General features: G+C 36.6%; 1 protein-coding gene across 5 annotated transcripts in view; it reads right to left on the bottom strand.

Annotated features, from left to right (window-relative positions):
- Positions 1–22,367, bottom strand: part of OCA2 (OCA2 melanosomal transmembrane protein) — a 299,171-nt gene that overhangs the window by 69,725 nt on the left and 207,079 nt on the right. For all 5 annotated transcript variants that reach the window (XM_061199031.1, XM_061199036.1, XM_061199032.1 and 2 more), the window contains one exon: positions 6,368–6,495. In XM_061199031.1, coding sequence (XP_061055014.1) covers positions 6,368–6,495 — 128 coding nt within the window. The remainder of the gene's footprint in view (positions 1–6,367; positions 6,496–22,367) is intronic.

Below are 22,367 nucleotides of genomic sequence, written 5' to 3'. Positions count from 1 at the left end.
GGTCCTGCCCACCAGAAAGACAAGATCCAGCCTCATCCACCAGAACACAGGAACCAATCCCCTCTACCAGGAAGCCTACACAATCCACTAAACCAACCTTATGTACTGGGGGCAGACACAAAAACAATAGGAACTACGAACCTGCAGTCTGTGAGAAGGAGACCCCAAACACAGTAAGTTAAGCAAAATGAGAGACAGAGAAATAACACAGCAGATGAAGGAGCAAAGTAAAAACCCACCAGTCCAAACAAATGAAGAGATAATAGGCAGTTTACCTGAAAAAAAATTTAGAGTAATGATAGTAAAGATGATCAAAACTATTGGAAATAGAATGGAGAAAATACAAGAAATGTTTAACAAGGACCGAGAAGAACTGAAGAGCAAATAAAAAATGGTGAACACCACAAAAACTGAAATTAAAAATACTCTAGAAGGGACCAATAGCAGAATAACTGAGGCAGAAGAAAGGATAAGTAACCTGGAAGATAAAATGGTGGAAATAACTACTGCAGAGCAGAATAAAGAAAAAAGAATGAAAAGAACTTAGGACAGTCTCAGAGACCTCTGGGACAACATTAAATGCACCAACATTCGAATGATAGGGGTCCCAGAAGAAGAAGAGAAAAAGAAAGGGACTGAGAAAATATTTGAAGAGATTATAGTTGAAAACTTCCCTAATATGGGAAAGGAAATAGTTAATCAAGTCCTGGAAGCACAGAGAGTCCCATACAGGATAAATCCAAGCAGAAACACGCCAAGACACATATTCATCACACTATCAAAAATTAAATATAAAGATAACATATTGAAAGCAGCAAGGGAAAAACAACAAATAACACACAAGGGAATCCCCATAAGGTTAGCAGCTGATCTTTCAGCAGAAACTCTGCAAGCCAGAAGGGAGTGGCAGGATATACTTAAAGTGATGAAGGAGAAAAACCTACAACCAAGATTACTCTACCCAGCAAGGATCTCATTCAGATTTGATGGAGAAATTAAAACCTTTACAGACAAGCAAAAGCTGAGAGAGTTCAGCACCACCAAACCAGCTTTACAACAAATGCTAAAGGAACTTCTCTAGGCAAGAAACACAAGAGAAGAAAAACACCTACAATAACAAACCGAAAACATTTAAGAAAATGGGAATAGGAACATACATATCGATAATTACCTTAAATGTAAATGGATTAAATGCTCCCACCAAAAGACACAGACTGGCTGAATGGATACAAAAACAAGACCCATATATATGCTGTCTACAAGAGACCCACTTCAGACCTAGAGACACATACAGACTGAAAGTGAGGGGATGGAAAAAGATATTCCATGCAAATGGAAATCAAAAGAAAGCTGGAGTAGCAATTCTCATATGAGACAAAATAGACTTTAAAATAAAGACTATTACAAGAGAAAAAGAAGGACACTATATAATGATCAAGGGATCGATCCAAGAGGAAGGTATAACAATTGTAAATGTTTATGCACCCAACATAGGAGCACCTCAATACATAAGGCAAATATTAACAGCCATAAAAGGGGAAATCGACAGCAACACAATCATAGTAGGGGACTTTAACACCCCACTTTCACCAATGGACAGATCATCCAAAATGAAAATAAATAAGGAAACACAAGCTTTAAATGATACATTAAACAAGATGGACTTAATTGATATTTATAGGACATTCCACACAAAAACAACAGAATAAACATTTTTCTCAAGTGCTCATGGAACATTCTCCAGGATAGATCATATCTTGGGTCACAAATCAAGCCTTGGCAAATTTAAGAAAATTGAAATCGTATCAAGTATCTTTTCCGACCACAACACTATGAGACTAGATATCAATTACAGGAAAAGATCTGTAAAAAATACAAACACATTGAGGCTAAACAATACACTACTTAATAACCAAGAGATCACTGAAGAAATCAAAGGGGAAATCAAAAACTACCTAGAAACAAATGACAACGAAAACACGGTGACCCAAAACCTATGGGATGCAGCAAAAGCAGTGCTAAGAGGGAAGTTTATAGCAATACAAGCCTACCTCAAGAAACAGGAAACATCTCGAATAAACAACCTAACCTTGCACCTGAAGCATTTAGAGAAAGAAGAACAAAAAAACCCCAAAGTTAGCAGAAGGAAAGAAATCATAAAGATCAGATCAGAAATAAATGAAAAAGAAATGAAGGAGACAATAGCGAAGATCAATAAAACTAAAAGCTGGTTCTTTGAGAAGATAAACAAAATTGAAAAACCATTAGCCAGACTCATCAAGAGAAAAAGGGAGAAGACTCAAATCAATAGAATTAGAAATGAAAAAGGAGAAGTAACCACTGACACTGCAGAAATACAAACGATCATGAGAGATTACTACAAGCAACTCTATGCCAATAAAATGGACAACATGGAAGAAATGGACAGATTCTTAGAAATGCACAACCTGCCGAGACTGAACCAGGAAGAAATAGAAAATATGAACAGACCAATCACAAGCACTGAAATTGAAACTGTGATTAAAAACCTTCCAACACACAAAAGCCCAGGACCAGATGGCTTCACAGGCGAATTCTATCAAACATTTAGAGAAGAGCTAACACCTATCCTTCTCAAACTCTTCCAAAATATAGCAGAGGGAGGAACACTCCCAAACTCATTCTACGAGGCCACCATCACCCTGATACCAAAACCAGACAAAGATGTCACAAAGAAAGAAAACTACAGGCCAATATCACTGATGAACATAGACGCAAAAATCCTCAACAAAATACTAGCAAACAGAATCCAACAGCACATTAAAAGGATCATACACCATGATCAAGTGGGGTTTATTCCAGGAATGCAAGGATTCTTCAATATACGCAAATCAATCAACGTGATACATCATATTAACAAATTGAAGGAGAAAAACCATATGATCATCTCAATAGATGCAGAGAAAGCTTTCGACAAAATTCAACACCCATTTATGATAAAAGCCCTGCAGAAAGTAGGCATAGAGGGAACTTTCCTCAACATGATAAAGGCCATGTATGACAAACCCACAGCCAACATTGTCCTCAATGGTGAAAAACTGAAACCATTTCCACTAAGATCAGGAACAAGACAAGGTTGCCCACTCTCACCACTATTATTCAACATAGTTTTGAAAGTGTTAGCCACAGCAATCAGAGAAGAAAAAGAAATAAAAGGAATACAAATTGGAAAAGAAGAAGTAAAGCTGTCACTGTTTGCAGATGACATGATACTATACATAGAGAACCCTAAAGATGCTACCAGAAAACTACTAGAGCTAATCAATGAATTTGGTAAAGTAGCAGGATACAAAATTAATGCACAGAAATCTCTTGCATTTCTATACACTAATGATGAAAAATCTGAAAGTGACATTAAGAAAACACTCCCGTTTACCATTGCAACAAAAAGAATAAAATATCTAGGAATAACCTACCTAAGGAGACAAAAGACCTGTATGCAGAAAATTATAAGACACTGATGAAAGAAATTAAAGATGATACAAATAGATGGAGAGATATACCATGTTCTTGGATTGGAAGAATCAACATTGTGAAAATGACTCTACTACCCAAAGCAATCTACAGATTCAATGCAATCCCTATCAAACTACCACTGGCATTTTTCACAGAACTAGAACAAAAAATTTCACAATTTGTATGGAAACACAAAAGACCCCGAATAGCCAAAGCAATCTTGAGAACGAAAAATGGAGCTGGAGGAATCAGGCTCCCTGACTTCAGACTATATTACAAAGCTACAGTAATCAAGACAGTTTGGTACTGGCACAAAAACAGAAATATAGATCAATGGAACAGGATAGAAAGCCCAGAGATAAACCCACGCACATATGGTCACCTTATCTTTGATAAAGGAGGCAAGTATATACAGTGGAGAAAAGCCTCTTCAATAAGTGGTGCTGGGAAAATTGGACAGGTACATGTAAAAGTATGAAATTAGAACACTCCCTGACACCATACACAAAAATAAACTCAAAATGGATTAAAGACCTAAGTGTAAGGCCAGACACTATCAAACTCTTAGAGGAAAACATAGGCAGAACACTCTATGACATAAATCACAGCAAGATCCTTTTTGACCCAGGTCCTAGAGAAATGGAAATAAAAACACAAATAAACAAATGGGACCTAATGAAACTTAAAAGCTTTTGCACAGCAAAGGAAACCATAAACAAGACCAAAAGACAACCCTCAGAATGGGAGAAAATATTTACAAATGAAGCAACTGACAAAGGATTAATCTCCAAGATTTACAAGCAGCTCATGCAGCTCAATAACAAAAAAATGAACAACCCAATCCAAAAATGGGCAGAAGACCTAAATAGACATTTCTCCAAAGAAGATATACAGAATGCCAACACACACATGAAAGAATGCTCAACATCATTAATCATTAGAGAAATGCAAATCAAAACTACAATGAGATATCATCTCACACCGGTCAGAATGGCCATCATCAAAAAATCTAGAAACAATAAATGCTGGAGAGGGTGTGGAGAAAAGGGAACACTCTTGCAGTGTTGGTGGGAATGTAAATTGATACAGCCACTATGGAGAACAGTATGGAGGTTCCTTCAAAAACTAAAAATAGAACTACCATACGACCCAGCAATCCCACTACTGGGCGTATACCCTGAGAAAACCATAATTCAAAAAGAGTCATGTACCAAAATGTTCATTGCAGCTCTATTTACAGTAGCCAGGACATGGAAGCAACCTAAGTGTCCATCATCTGATGAATGGATAAAGAAGATGTGGGACATATATACAATGGAATATTACTCAGCCATAAAAAGAAATGAAATGGAGGTATTTGTAGTGAGGTGGATGGAGTTAGAGTCTGTCATACAGAGTGACGTAAGTCAGAAAGAGAAAAAGAAATACAGTATGCTAACACATATATATGGAATCTAAGGGAAAATAAAGGTCATGAAGAATCTAGTGGCAAGACGGGAATAAAGACACAGACCTACTAGAGAATGGACTTGAGGATATGGGGAGGGGGAGGGGTAAGATGTGACAGGGTGAGAGAGTGGCATAGACATATATACACTACCAAATGTAAAATAGATAGCTAGTGGGAAGCAGCCGCATAGCACACGGAGATCAGCTCTGTGCTTTGTGACCACCTAGAGGGGTGGGATAGGGAGGGTGGGAGGGAGGGAGATGTAAGAGGGAAGAGATATGGGAACATACGTATATGTATAACTGATTCACTTTGTTATAAAGCAGAAACTAACACACCATTGTAAAGCAATTATACTCCAATAAAGATGTTTAAAAAAAAAATTCCAGTGTTTATCCCATCAAGACAAAGAGAAGTATATGTCATTAAGAACAATATGCCAGAAACCCAGATGAGATAGCAATTTACACCTTGAATAAACATGTAATTGAGGCAGGGACTCTCAAAAGCCAATCATGTAACAGTAACCAGAATTTTCCCCCCAGTAGTCCTCATATTCTGTGTGTAAAGAAGACTGAGAATAGAAAAGGTGAAGTTTTTGAGTAGGAAACAGATGAAGTAGAATATGATTCATCACTCCCTGACATATTTGGAGGGCCTATATGAGTCATTTGATTACATCTGTGCAATCCATTATGAGTTAAAGACATAGATTTCAATGATTCAAGGGACCTGTTTTTAAAAAGTTGAAAAAAAAAAAGCCAAAGTGAATCAAGAGAATAATGAATATTGAATGGATCTGTCATCGATAAATTAAGGTAATTAATTAAGGTAATTAATGGAAACATTTGGATCCTTTGGGGAGTAGTAGTCTTGTACATCAGTAAAGCTTTGCATTTGAGGAGGACAGAAGTTTATAAATCAAGTCTAAAGATTAAAAAGTATTGTGAATAATTTTGTAACAACAATTATAACTAAATAAAACAATACATATTATTCATTCTTTTCTTTGATGTAGTCTTTTCCATCATAACAGAATATTTACTTAAATATTACACAAAATGCAATAGATCATCAAGATAACATTTCCCTGTAAACTTTCTGTAACAAGTCATTTTGCCCCAAAATTAGAGTAAATTCTATTGCACTTTGTAACAAATGAAATTAGAACAAGTTTACAAACCACAAATGTTATTCAAGAAAAAAACAGCAACCAAATAAATCAATTTATTAAATAATATTTAGGTGCCTGAGATAAAATTTGGTTTAACTTAAAATAGTCTAATTTCAACCCCCATAATTTTCCACTTAGTGAATATGTAGAAAGACTTACAGACTTTGGGCTTTCTTCATTCACTAAATAAAATGTGAAATCTAAAAATCAGACAAGATCATATTGCAAAAGTTCAACTAAAGTCTTACCTCCATAAGAACAAAGAGTGCTGCAAAGAATAGAAGGGTTGCCCATTCTACTCTGTGTAGAATTATCTCAAAATCATGGATATCAGCTAAAATTAGCAACCAGATGGCACCCAGAATAGCAATCCACCCTGAAAAACAAATAAACAGAGTTACAGATGTAGTTCAATTGTTAAAACACGAATTCTTCATCTTCGGATTGCTTTCTTAAATTGAAGATAATTGATGTTCTGCAAACTGAACATGCTTAAAACGTACAATTTGTATTTTGTGTAATGTATATACCAAAGAAACCAACACAACAAGCAGGATAATGAATATATCCACCACCCCAGCAGTTTACTCATGCCCATGTTCTTTTCTCCCTCTCCCGCCTCCTGTCACCAGACCCCACCCCCAGGAAACCATTCATCTCTTTTCTTAAATGCAATCATATAGTATGTATTTTTTATCTGCTTCCATTCAGCACAATTATTTTAAGATTCTTCAGTGTTGGTGTGTGGACCAATAGTCATTCTTCTTTATTGTTTAGTATGGCATAGTATGGCTATGCCACAATGCACATACTCATTCACCTTGATGGACATTTGCACTGCTTCCAGTCTTTGGCTATTACAAATGAATGTGCTATGAGCTTTCATATAAATTATCTATATGTACATTATGCTTTCAGTTCCCTAGGGTCAATATCTAGGAATGGAATGGTTGGATCATATAATAGGCTAGTATTATGGAATATTTATGTTTTAAGAAACTGTGAGACTGTTTCCCAAAATGGTTGTAACATTTTACAATCCCACCACTAGTATATGAGAATTCCAGTTTCTCCACATTTTCAACACTTAGCTTTTTTGATTTTTGACATTCCAGTGGGTATGAAATGGTATCTCATTGTGATTTCAAATTGTATTTCCCTAGTGTCTAATGATGTTGAGCATCTTTTCGTGTACTTATCTGTCATCCATACATGTTCTTTTGTGAAGTTTTTGTTCAAATAGGCTGAACAAATTTTTTTCTGAGTAGAGCAAATAAAATTCAAAATAAGTAGAATAAAAATGTGCTGGATCAGAAATAAATGAAATAGAAAATAGAAAAATATTAGAGAAAAGCAATGATACCAAAACTTGGTTCTTTTAGAAGATCAAGAAGATTGATAAACCTTAGCCAGTCTAAATAGGACAAAAAGACAAAGGGGAAAAATGCTAATATCAAGAATAAGATCAGTGATATGGCTATAGATTATACAGGCATAAAAAGAGTACTAGTTTTCTATAGCTGCCATAACAAATTACTACAAATGTAGCGGCTTGAAATAGCACCTCCTTATTATATCACAGTTTTCATAGGTCAGAAGTACGATGAGCTTGGTTGGGTCTCTAGTTAGAGCTTCAAAACAAAGGTAAGGTGTTGGCAGGGCTGCATTCCTTTCTGTAGGCTTCAGGACAAAAACTGTTTCCCTGCTTATTTGGGTTGTAGACATAATTCAATTCAAACTGAGGTCCCCACTTCCTCACTTGCTGACACCCAGTTGTTCTCAGCTTCTAGAGGCCACCCACATTCCCTAGCTCATGACCCCTTTCCTCTATCTTCAAAGCCAGCAATGGTGGGTCAAGTCAAGTCACTCTCACAATTCAAATCTCTCTTGTTTCTTCTTCTGTTGCATCTCTCTAACTGACTCTCCTCTTTTCCACTTCCATTTTAAGGGCCTATGTCATTACACTGGGCACACCTGGATAATCCAGGAAAATTTCCCTATTTTAACGTTTGTAACCTTAATTTCACCTGCAAAGTCCCTTCTATCATGTAACATAACATACACAGGTATTAACATCACGAATTAGAATGTGGACACATTTGAGGGACCATGTATAGATTATTTTGGGAAGAACTGGCATTTTAACAATATACGGTCTTCTTATCTATGAATGTGGTATATGTCTCCATATACTAAGGTATCCTTTAGTTTTTCCTAAGAATATTTTGTACAAATACCAGAATTCATATGGAAATTCAAATGACCTAGAATAGCCAATACAATCTTGAAAAAGAAGGACAAAATTGGAGAACATACATTACCTCACTTCAAGACTTATTATAAAGCTATGGTAATCAAAACAGTGTAGTATTACATAAATATAGTCAAACTGATGAATGGAGAGTCCAGAAATACACCCACAAGTTAAAGATCAGCTGATTTGCAAGAAAAGTTCAACAATAGTTCAGTGAGGAAATTGTAATTTTTTCCATAAGTGGTGCTGAAACAATTGGATATTCACAAGCAAAAATTTTTTTTACTTTGATCGGTTTATTGAATCATACACAAAAGTTAGTTACATGGACAATAAGCCTAAATGTAAATTTTATAACTTTAAAACTTCTAGAATAAACATAGGCAAAAACTTCTTTGATCTCGGGGGAGTTTTCTTAGATACACTAAAAGCATGTATCCATAAAATAAAATTTTCATAAATTGGACTTTATCAAAATAATAAATTCCTGCTTTTCAAGTAACTGTTAAGAAAAAGCAGACAAGCCATGAACTAGGAGAAAATATCTGTAAATCATCTAGGACTCATATCCAGAATGCATTTTCTGAATTCTCAAAACTCAAAAATGAGTAAACAACCCAATTACAATGGGGAATATTTTGAACAGACACCTCACCAAAGAAGATAAAAGGATGGCAAACAAGCACATGAAAAGATGCTGAATATCACTAGTCACCAGGGAAATGCAAAGTAAAACCACATGACATTTCACTATGTACCTTAGAATGTATAAAGTCAAAAAGATCAACCAAACTAAGTGTTGACAAAGATATGGAGGAACTGGAAATCTCATACACTGCTGGTGGAATTGTAACATGGTATAACCACTTTGGGAAACAGTTTGGCAGTTTTCAAAAACGTTATTCATAAATCCACTAAATGTTCCAACCATTCCACTTTTAGGTATTATCCCAAGAGAAATTAAAGTATATGATGATACAAACAATTGAACACAAATATTCACTGCAGTTTTCATTGTCATAGTCAAGTCAAACTATCCAATGTCCATCAATAGGTGAATGGATGTACAAATTGTGGCATAGTCAAACCATAGAATACTACTCAGCAATAAAAAGGATGGACTACTGATGTACACTGCCACATGGATAAATCTCATAATAATTATGCTGAATGAAAGACGTCAGACCAAAAAATATTGCATATACAATTTATTTTTTATTTGGTTGTGCTGGGTCTTAGTTGCAGCAGGCAGGCTCCTTAGTTGCAGCTTGTGGGCTCCTTAGTTGTGGCTCACCAGCTCCTTAGTTGCAGCATGTGGGTTCCTTAGTTGTGGCATGTGAACTCAGTTGTGACATGCATGTGGGATCTAGTCCCCTGACCAGGGATTGAACCCAGGCCCCCTGCATTGGGAACACAGAGTCTTATCCACTGTGCCACCAGGGAAGTCCCCATATACAATTTTTTATATAAACCTCTAGAAAATGCAAGTAGCAAGCTTTGACAAACTACAGCCCATGGGTCAAATCTGGCCTGCTGCCTGTTTTTGTAAATAAATTTTTATTGGAACACAACACAACCATTCATTTACACATTTTCTATGGCTGCTTTAGCACTACAGCAGCAGTGTTGAGTATTTATAACAGAGTGTATGGCCTACATAGCCTCAAATATTTACTACCTCTAGCCCTTTACAAAAAGCTTCCCAACCTCTGATCAATAGTGACAGAAATCAAATCAAAGACTGCCTGTGGAGAGAGGTGCTGGGAGAGTCAGGAAGGAGGGACTTCAAAGAGGTCTAAAAAAGCTTTTGGCGTGATGCCTGCTCTGCTCTTCATCAGGGAGAGGGCCCAACACTTCATCTCTAAACATTCTGTGTCTGATGCCAACTCTAAGGCTCACAGAATTTTACTAGAATATTTGTCATCTTTTGGTTCATTGTTAATGTTTCTTGCAAAGTGAACTAAAAGTTCAAAGAACTATGACATCATCAGATTAATGAAACAGGTTGCACAAACTGATTTGTGCTTGCTTGTAACCGTGTATTTAATAGATATTTCTGTGTATGGTTTTCACTAAACCATTACACCTTCAAAAGTTAGAGGTTACTGTTGTCCACCAGAAAGATAGAGGAGTTCTCCAAGGCCAAAGTTTGTAAATGGGAGAAGCAGAAAACTATTCATTACAAAAAGAAAAGCATTGAGACTTCAATTGTTTACGTATTTGAGGGAATAAAAATCTCTTGAATAAGAATTATCTGGGTGAATCAAGTATCCTATCAACCAACTATTCTTGACAATCCTCCACCTTTCATTTAAAATAATATTAAAATTTTATGTGCTGATTCCAATTTTTTATTACCCTTATTTTACCTTTGAGTGCATAAATATAGATTATCTTCTGGAAAACAATAGTTATTGCATATGACCTACAGAATTTGAAGATATATATTCAAATTACCCCTTGTCTACTACTATCCTTCCTAATTTCTGTTTTCCAAAGTGTACCCAGTTCCATACTCTTGAAAGACCAGTCTTCTTACATGTCAGAGGATACTCCTATTCATCTCATCCTCACTGAGTGTCCCTTTAAGCTCTTCTATATGCCACTCTTGGATGCCCGTTCTGTGCCAGGCTCTGAGCTTAAGGGTTATGGATGGAAATGTAAGCAAGATACCACATGGATTTCAAAAGGCTTACCATCCAGTGGAGAACACACATCTATAGGTAAACAGTTATACTGGATGTAACAGTGTGTGTACATACAAACAATTAGGGAGCAGCCAGAAAGAGTAACAATGTGGTGGCTGAAATAAAATTTCACAAAGAAGGTGATATTCAGGCAAGATCTTAGAGGTTGAATATAACTTTCCAGGTAAAGAGGGAAAGGGCATTCAAGACAAAGTTAAAAGTACATCCAAAGACAGAGCACTTAAGAAGGAAGATGTCAGAGTGACATCAGCAAAATGGTGGATAGGCAGTTCTAAGCTCTCATCCTCTATAGAAATATCCCCAAACTAGCAGACACTATTAAAGCTAAGATTTAGCTTTTGTTATTGTTGTATTTGTTTATTTATTTTTGATTTTTAGCTCCTGACTTTCAAGGAAATCTCTGTAAAAACATTAGCTGAACACACTAAGGAACACAGAATTCAGTGACCATGCATGACAAGAAATATAGCCTATGCAAAAATAGTTTGGGAAAGTCACAAAACAAATGGACTACTACAGCCTTCAGCAATTCAAAATAAAAACAGCAAACTCTGGGAAAAGGGCCAAGGAACAATTACCATATTATAATATTCAAATGTCCCATTTTCAACAACACAAGGCACACAAAGAAATAGGCACTGAGGTGGTGCCACAGGAGCATGCAGAGGTTTGTCTCCCAGTGAGAGGGCCCTGGCTCCACCAAATCCACACCTCAGCTTAGCACTGGATCTGGGGCAGACAGGTCCTGGGAGAAGACTATCACAGAGAAAGTCTAGGTCTCAGGCAGCAATGCAGCCACCTCAGGTCCTGCAGCCACAGTAGCCTGATCCCCCCAGCCCCAGCCTACTCTACACCACAGTCTTGCACTAGATCTGGGATGAACACAACAGGGGAATGGATGGTACCTTGGGCTGTTTCTGAGCAGAACCGTGGGTTCTTACACATGTGGCACATAGATCCTCTGTGACTGCAAGGGCCTTACTTGCTTCAGCAATTACCTCCTTTGGGGCAGGCCATGTACTCAAGGGCAACAGAACCTGATTGAACCGACCCTCAGGGCTTCTACTCCAACAACTGGGGAGCAGACCCCACCCTGGACAGGGGAGCAACAGGCACAGAACAGAGAGGAAGTCCTGCCTCACAGGACTTGCCTCACCCATCCTATACAGGCTTTATATCCCCCGACACCAACCACACACACTATCAAGGGAATATTGGCTAGCACACCCTGAGGAAAGACAAAGCTTGCATCCATATCAAAACCAGACCTCCCACCAATGACATTGGACATACACAGTCTACACAGGGAAACTCCCACATAAAAACACCCATTCAAGACCAGAGTAGATAACTATTTCTCCTAAATTCATATAGACAGAGAAAGTAAAATGTCAGAGGAACTACTCCAAATTAAAGGAGCAAGAGAAATCCCCTGAAAAAATAAATAATGATACAAAGTTCATCAGCCTACCAAGTTCAAAAAGGTGGTAATAAAAATGCTAACTGAATCAAGAAATATTTTCAAGAGAAATGCAGATCACTGTAACAAGGAACTAGAAACTATAAAGATGAACTAGTCAAAAATAGACAATTCAGTTACTGAGATAAAAACCAATCTAGAGAGGGGATTAACCAAGATGGCAGAGTAGAAGGACGTGCTCTCACTCCCTCTTGCGAGAGCACCAGAATCACAACTGGCTGCTGGACAATCATTGACAACAAGACACTGGACTTCACCAAGGAGGATACCCCACGTCCAAGGACAGAGGAGAAGCCACAGTGAGACGGTAGGAGGGGCGAAATCAGAGTAAAATCAAATCCCATAACTGCTGGGTGGGTGACTCACAGACTGGCGAGCACTTATACTACAGAAGTCCACCCACTGGAGTGAAGGTTCTGAGCCCCACATCAGGCTTCCCAACCTGGGGGTCCGGCAACGGGAGGAGGAATTCATAGAGAATCAGACTTTGAAGCCTAGTGGGAATTGATTGCAGGACTTTGACAGGACTGGGGGAAACAGAGACCCCACTCTTGGAGGGCACACACGGAATAGTGTGTGCATCGGGACCCGGGGGAAGGAACAGTGGCCCTGGGGGATACTGAACCAGACCTACCTGCTAGTGTTGGAGGTCTCCTGCAGAGGCGGGGGCTGGCTCTGTTTCACCGTGGGGACAAGGACACTGGCAGTGGACGTTCTGGGAAGTACTCCTTCACGTCAGCCTTCCCAGAGTCTGCCATTAGCCCCACCAAAGAGCCCAGGTAGGCTCCAGTGTTGGGTTGCCTCAGGCAAAACAACCAACAGGGAGGGAACCCAGCCCCACCCATCAACAGTCAAGTAGATTAAAGTTTTACTGAGCTCTGACCACCACAGCAACAGTCAGCTCTACCCACCACCAGAGCCTCCCATCAAGCCTCTAAGATAGCCTCAACCACCAGAGGGCAGACAGCAGAAGCAAGAAAAACTACAATCCTGCAGCCTGTGGAACAAAAACCACATTTACAGAAAAATAGACAAGATGAAAAGGCAGAGGGCTATATACCAGATGAAGGAACAAGAAAAAACCCCAGAAAAACAACTAATGAAGTGGAGATAGGCAACCTTCCAGAAAAAGAATTCAGAATAATGATAGTGAAGATGATCCAGGACCTCGGAATAAGAATGGAGGCAAAGACTGAGAAGATGCAAGAAATGATTAACAAAGACCTAGAAGAATTAAAGAACAAACAAACAGAGATGACCAATACAATAACTGAAATGAAAACTACACTAGAAGGAATCAATAGCAGAATAACTGAGGCAGAAGAACAGATAAGTAACCTGGAAGACAGAATGGTGGAATTCACTGCTGCGGAACAGACTAAAGAAAAAAGAATGAAAAGAAATGAAGACAGCCTAAGAGACCTCTGGGACAACATTAAACGCAACAACATTCGCATTATAGGGGTCCCAGAAGGAGAAGAGAGAGAGAAAGGACCAGAGAAAATATTTGAAGAGATTATAGTCGAAAACTTCCCTAACATGGGAAAGTAAATAGCCACCCAAGTCCAGGAAGTGCAGAGAGTCCCATACAGGATAAACCCAAGGAGAAACACGCCAAAACACATGGTAATCAAAGTGGCAAAAATTAAAGACAAAGAAAAATTATTGAAAGCAGCAAGCGAAAAACAACAAATAACATACAAGGGAACTCCCATAAGGTTAACAGCTGATTTCTCAGCAGAAACTCTACAAGCCAGAAGGGAGTGGCATGATATACTTAAAGTGATGAAAGGGAAGAACCTACAACCAAGATTACTCTACCCGGCAAGGATCTCATTTAGATTTGATGGAGAAATCAAAAGCTTTACAGACAAGCAAAAGCTAAGAGAATTCAGCACCACCAAACCAGCTCTACAACAAATGCTAAAGGAACTTCTCTAAGTGGGAAACACAAGAGAAGAAAAGGACCTACAAAAACAAACCCAAAACAATTAAGAAAATGGTCATAGGAACATACATATCGATAATTACCTTAAACGTGAATGGATTAAATGCTCCAACCAAAAGACACAGGCTTGCTGAATGGGTACAAAAACAAGACCCATATATATGCTGTCTACAAGAAACCCACTTCAGACCTAGGGACACATACAGACTGAAAGTGAGGGGATGGAAAAAGATATTCCATGCAAATGGAAATCAAAAGAAAGCTGGAGTAGCTATACTCATATCAGATAAAATAGACTTTAAAATAAAGAATGTTACAAGGGACAAGGACGGACACTACATAATGATCAAGGGATCAATCCAAGAAGAAGATATAACAATTGTAAATATATATGCACCCAACATAGGAGCACCTCAATACATAAGGCAACTGCTAACAGCTATAAAAGAGGAAATTGACAGTAACACAATAATAGTGGGGGACTTTAACACCTCACTTACACCAATGGACAGATCATCCAAAATGAAAACAAATAAGGAAACAGAAGCTTTAAATGACACAATAGACCAGATAGATTTAATTGATATTTATAGGACATTCCATCCCAAAACAGCAGATTACACTTTCTTCTCAACTGCTCACGGAACATTCTCCAGGGTAGATAACATCTTGGGTCACAAATCAAGCCTCAGTAAATTTAAGAAAATGGAAATCATATCAAGCATCTTTTCTGACCACAACGCTATGAGACTAGAAATGAATTACAGGGAAAAAAACGTTAAAAACACAAACACATGGAGGTTAAACAATACGTTACTAAATAACCAAGAGATCACTGAGGAAATCAAAAAATACCTAGAGACAAATGACAATGAAAACACGACGACCCAAAACCTATGGGATGCAGCAAAAGCAGTTCTAAGAGGGGAGTTTATAGCTATACAAGCCTACCTAAAGAAACAAAAAAAAATCTCAAGTAAACAATCTAACATTACACCTAAAGAAACTAGAGAAAGAAGAACAAACAAAACCCAAAGTTAGCAGAAGGAAAGAAATCATAAAGATCAGAGCAGAAATAAATGAAATAGAAACAAAGAAAACAATAGCAAAGATCAATAAAACTAAAAGCTGGTTCTTTGAGAAGATAAACAAAATTGATAAGCCATTAGCCAGACTCATCAAGAAAAAGAGGGAGAGGACTCAAATCAATAAAATCAGAAATGAAAAAGGAGAAGTTACAACAGACACCGCAGAAATACAAAGCATCCTAAGAGACTACTACAAGCAAATTTATGCCAATAAAATGGACAACCTGGAAGAAATGGACAAACTCTTAGAAAGGTATAACCTTCCAAGACTGAACCAGGAAGAAACAGAAAATATGAACAGACCAATCACAAGTAATGAAATTGAAACCGTGATTAAAAATCTTCCAACAAACAAAAGTCCAGGACCAGATGGCTTCACAGGTGAATTCTATCGAACATTTAGAGAAGAGCTGACACCTATCCTTCTCAAACTCTTCCAAAAAATTGCAGAGGAAGGAACACTCCCAAACTCATTCTATGAGGCCACCATCACCCTGATCCCAAAACCAGACAAAGACACTACAAAAAAAGAAAATTACAGACCAACATCACTGATGAATATAGATGCAAAAATCCTCAACAAAATACTAGCAAACAGAATCCAACAACACATTAATAGGATCATACACCACGATCAAGTGGGATTTATCCCAGGGATGCAAGGATTCTTCAATATATGCAAATCAATCAATGTGATACACCATATTAACAAATTGAAGAATAAAAACCATACAATCATCTCAATAGATGCAGAAAAAGCTTTTGACAAAATTCAACACCCATTTATGATAAAAACTCTCCAGAAAGTGGGCATAGAGGGAACCTACCTCAACCTAATAAAGGCCATATATGACAAACCCACAGCAAACATCATTCTCAATGGTGAAAAACTGAAAGCATTTCCTCTAAGATCAGGAACGAGACAAGGATGTCCACTCTCACCACTATTATTCAACATAGTTCTGGAAGTCCTAGCCATGGCAATCAGAGAAGAAAAAGAAATAAAAGGAAAACAAATTGGAAAAGAAGAAGTAAAACTGTCACTGTTTGCAGATGACATGATACTATACATAGAGAATCCTAAAACTGCCACCAGAAAACTGCTAGAGCTAATTAATGAATATGGTAAAGTTGCAGGATACAAAATTAATGCACAGAAATCTCTTGCATTCCTGTACTCTAATGATGAAAAATCTGAAAGAGAAATTATGGAAACACTCCCATTTACCATTGCAACAAAAAGAATAAAATACCTAGGAATAAACCTACCTAGGGAGACAAATGACCTGTATGCAGAAAAGTATAAGACACTGATGAAAGAAATTAAAGATGATACCAACAGATGGAGAGATATACCATGTTCTTGGATTGGAAGAATCAACATTGTGAAAATGACTATACTACCCAAAGCAATCTACAGATTCAATGCAATCCCTATCAAATTACCAATGGCATTTTTTATGGAGCTAGAACAAATCATCTTAAAATTTGTATGGAGACACAAAAGACCCCGAATAGCCAAATCAGTCTTGAGGGAAAAAAACGGAGCTGGAGGAATCAGACTCCCTGACCTCAGACTATACTACAAAGCTACAGTAATCAAGACAATATGGTACTGGCACAAAAACAGAAACATAGATCAATGGAACAAGATAGAAAGCCCAGAGATAAACCCACGCACCTATGGTCAACTAATCTATGACAAAGGAGGCAAAGATATACAATGGAGAAAAGACAGTCTCTTCAATAAGTGGTGCTGGGAAAACTGGACAGCTACATGTAAAAGAATGAAATTAGAATACTCCCTAACACCATACACAAAAATAAACTCAAAATGGATTCGAGACCTAAATGTAAGACCGGACACTATAAAACTCTTAGAGGAAAACATAGGAAGAACACTCTTTGACATAAATCACAGCAAGATCTTTTTTGATCCACCTCCTAGAGTAATGGAAATAAAAACAAAAATAAACAAATGGGACCTAATGAAACTTCAAAGCTTTTGCACAGCAAAGGAAACCATAAACAAGACAAAAAGACAACCCACAGAATGGGAGAAAATATTTGCAAACAAATCAACGGACAAAGGATTAATCTCCAAAATATATAAACAGCTCATTCAGCTCAATATTAAAGAAACAAACAACCCAATCCAAAAATGGGCAGAAGACCTAAATAGACATTTCTCCAAAGAAGACATACAGACGGCCACGAAGCACATGAAAAGATGCTCAACATCACTAATTATTAGAGAATTGCAAATCAAAACTCCAATGAGGTATCACCTCACACCAGTTAGAATGGGCATCATCAGAAAATCTACAAACAACAAATGCTAGAGAGGGTGTGGAGAAAAGGGAACCCTCTTGCACTGTTGGTGGGAATGTAAATTGATACAGCCACTATGGAGAACAATATGGAAGTTCCTTAAAAAACTAAAAATAGAATTACCATATGATCCAGCAATCCCACTACTGGGCATATACCCAGAGAAAACCGTAATTCAAAAAGACACATGCACCCGAATGTTCATTGCAGCACTATTTACAATAGCCAGGTCATGGAAGCAACCTAAATGCCCATCAACAGACGAATGGATAAAGAAGTTGTGGTACATATATACAATGGAATATTACTCAGCCATAAAAAGGAACGAAATTGAGTCATTTGTTGAGACGTGGATGGATCTAGAGACTGTCATACAGAGTGAAGTAAGTCAGAAAGAGAAAAACAAATATCGTATATTAACGCATGTATGTGGAACCTAGAAAAATGGTACAGATGAGCCGGTTTGCAGGGCAGAAGTTGACACACAGATGTAGAGAACAGACATATGGACACCAAGGGGGGAAAACTGCGGTGGGGTGGGGATGGTGGTGTGCTGAATTGGGCGATTGGGATTGACATGTATACACTGATGTGTATAAAATTGATGACTAATAAGAACCTGCAGTATAAACAAACAAACAAACAAAACAACTAATACTAAACTTTCATTGGGTTATTTGTATGGAAATATGTCAATATAAATGTTTCAGACATTACATGAAATTTCTAAAAATCTTATATGTTCTGGTATAATGTTATAAGTCATAATCCTAGTTATTACTTTAAAATGTATATCTCAGAAATAACTAATTTTCTTGTCAAATGCATTATTATGAACTTTCATCAAATCTTTAACCATGGTCATTTTTAAGTCTTCTGTCATTTACAGACAGTTCTGGGTGTACTCTGATGCTTTTGCAAATATGTTCCTATAAAAGGGTTTCATCTTCAAGAAATTCATGGAAAAGACTCTGACAAGTACAGGTTTCTGGTAACTGACTGTACTGCTGAACTGAATGAATAAGCATTTTCAGAACTCTAATGAAAAACTGATGAACTCATAAAAGTGCTAACAAAAGATCAAGATGAAAAAAGAATTAATTACATGGGACTGAGTGAACTGATGAGGATGAGTATAATTTTTGTGACTTTCTGTTTGAATTTTTTTAAAAAAATCCCACAAGGACTCAGAGGCAAAGAATATACAAATCAATTTTCACTGCAAAGTAAAGGAGCTGTTACAGTGGAGGATTACTGGACTGAATGTCAATATTATGACATAGTATGAGTGTGTTTCATGTTTGGTAATTGCAATCATTGTTGCTTTTGTTGTGGTCATCCATGCACAATGCTTGGTGTCAGTCTATTTATCTCTTGTAAAAATAAAATACAGTGTGTGTGTGTGAAAAAAAAATTGAGTAGAAAATTTAAAAAAAAAAAACAATGTAGAAACAATGAATAGCAGACTAAATGACACAGAAGAACAAATAAGTGATCTGGAAGATAGAATAATGGAAATCATCCAATCAGAACAGCAGACAGAAAGACAAATTTAAAAAGTGAAAGCAACATACAAGATCTATGGGATAATATAAACCATGCCAAGCTATGCATAATAAGAATTCAAGAAGAATGAGAGAGAGAGAAAGGGATTGAATGTATTTGAAGAAATTATGGCTGAAAACTTCCCAAACCTTAAGAAGGAAATGGATATCCAGTTACAGTAAGCACAGAAGGTCCCAAACAAGATGAACCCAAACAGACCCACACCAAGACATATCATAATTAAAATGGCAAAAAGTAAAGACAAGAGAGGATTCTAAGGCAGCAAGAGAAAAACAAAGAGTCAGTTACAAGGGAACCCCTATAAGGTTATCAGCCGATTTCTCTGGAGAAACTTTGCAGGCCAGAAAGGAGTGGCATGATATATTTAAAGTCCTGCCAGGGAAAAACTTGCAACCTAGGATACTCTACCCAGCAAGCTTATCATTTAGATTAGAAGAAGAAACTAAGAATTTCTCAGACAAGCAAAAACTAAAAGAACTCATCAATACTAAACCTATCTAGAAAGAAATATTGAAATATCTTCTGTAAATAGAAAAGAAGAAAAATCCATAGGAAAGGGAAAATTCCAATAGGAAAGGCAAATATATAGTAAGGATTGAAGATCATGTAAATAATCCAGTAGGTAGATTAAAAACCAATTTAAAAATTATAAAAGGGATTATAACTACAATAAACAGGAAAAGGATAAACATGAAGATGTAAAATAGGACAACAAATACACAAAATGTGGGGAAGAGAGTACAAAAATGTATATCTTTTAGAATATGTTTGAACTTGAAAGATTATAAATTTAAAGCAAGTAGATATAGTTATGGGTAAACATACTTGAACTTCATGGTAACCACAAATCAAAAACATATACTGATTCACAAAAACCAAAAAGAAAGGAACTCAAGGATACTGCAAAAGAAAATCAAACCACAAAAGGAAAAACAAAACGAAGAAGAAATGAACAAAGAAGAACAACAAAAGCAACTGGAAATCAAGGATTAAAATGGCAATAAGTACATACCTATCAATAATTACTTTAAATGTCACTGGACTAAATGTTCCCATCAAAAGACACAGAGGAGCATATTGGATAAAAAAAAAAAAAAGAACTTACAATATGCTGCTTTCAAGAGACTCACTTCAGGGTGAAAGACACACACACTGAAAGTGAGGAGATGAAAAAGTATATTTCATGTTAAGAAATATATTTAATTACAAGAAAAAAATATACTTCATTACAAGAAAGCAGAGATAGCAATATTCATCAGACAAAATAAACTTTAAAACAAAGTTGTAACAAAAGACAAATGAGGGCATTATATAATGGTAAAGGGATCAATACAAGAAGAGGATACTACACTCATTAACATACGCACCCAATAGAGAAACACATAAATATACAAAGCAAACACTAACAGACATAAAGGGAAAAACTGTAAATAATGCAATAATATTAGGGGACTTTGACACCCCACTGACAGCAATAGACAATCATCCAGACAGAAAATCAATAAGGCAACAGAGGTCCTAAATGACACAATAGAACACATGGACTTAATTGATATCTACAGGACACTACATCCAAAAAAAAGCAGAATACACATACTTTTCAAGCACACATGGAATGTTCTCTAAGATAGACCATATACTAGGTCACAATACAAGCCTCAACAAATTTAGGAAGATGAAAATTATTTCAAGTTCTTTCCCAACCACAGTGGTATGAAACTAGAAATCAACTACAGAAAGAAAAACAGGAAAAGAAGAAACACATGGAGACTAAACATGCTACAAAAAAAAAAAAAAAAAAAAAACCACTGAGTCAGTGATGAAATCAAAGAAGAAATAAGAAAATAACTTGAGACAAACGAAAATGAAAACACACTTTACAAAATCTATGGGATGTAGCAAAAGCAGTTCTAAGAGGAAAGTTCATAATGATACAGGCCTTCCTCAAGAAACAAGAAAAATCTCAAATAAACAACCTACCACCTAAAAGAAGAACAAACAAAACCCAAAGTCAGCAGAAGGAAATAATAAAGATCAAAGAGGAAATAAAATAGAGATCATAAAAACAATAAAATAGATCAATAAAACCAAGAGCTGGTTTTTGAAAAGAGGAAAAATATTGACAAATCTATAGCCAGGCTCACCAAAAAGAAAAGAGAGAGGACAAAAATAAACAAAATAAGAAATGAAAGAGGAGAAATAACAACTGATAACACAGAAATACCCCAAAATACATAAGAGAATACTATAAACAATTATATGTCAACATATTGGACAACTTTAAAAAAATGGGCAAATTTCTAGAAACATACAACCTGCCAAAATAGTCAGGAAGAAATAAATAATTTAAACAGACTGATCACTAAAGTGAATAGAATCTGTAATTTTAAAAAACTCCCTGCAAACAAAAGTCCAGGACCAGACTATTTCACTGGGAATTCAACCGAACATACAAAGAACTTATACCTATTCTCAAACTATTGAAAAAAATTGAAGAGAAAGGAACATTCCCAAATTCTTTCTATGAGGCCACAATTACCTTGATACCAAAACCAGACAAGGACACTACAAAAAAAATAAAATTACAGACCAATATCTTTGATGAATATAGATGCAAAAATCCTCAACAAAATTTTAGCAAATTGAATCCAACAATACATAAAACGGATTATACACCTTGATGAAGTTGGATTCATTCCAGGGTCTTAAGGATGGTTCAACATACGCCAGTCAATCAATCAATGTGATACACCACATTAACAAAACTAAAGACAAAAACTACACAATCGTCTCATTAGTCACAGAAAAATCACTTGAAAAAATTCAAAATCCATTGATGATTAAAATCTCTTACCAAAGTGGGTATAGAGGGA

Source organism: Eubalaena glacialis, chromosome 1 (genome assembly GCF_028564815.1).
Source record: "Eubalaena glacialis isolate mEubGla1 chromosome 1, mEubGla1.1.hap2.+ XY, whole genome shotgun sequence".
NCBI classification, from domain to species: Eukaryota; Metazoa; Chordata; class Mammalia; order Artiodactyla; family Balaenidae; genus Eubalaena; species Eubalaena glacialis.
This window is presented reverse-complemented; position numbering and strand designations above follow the sequence as displayed.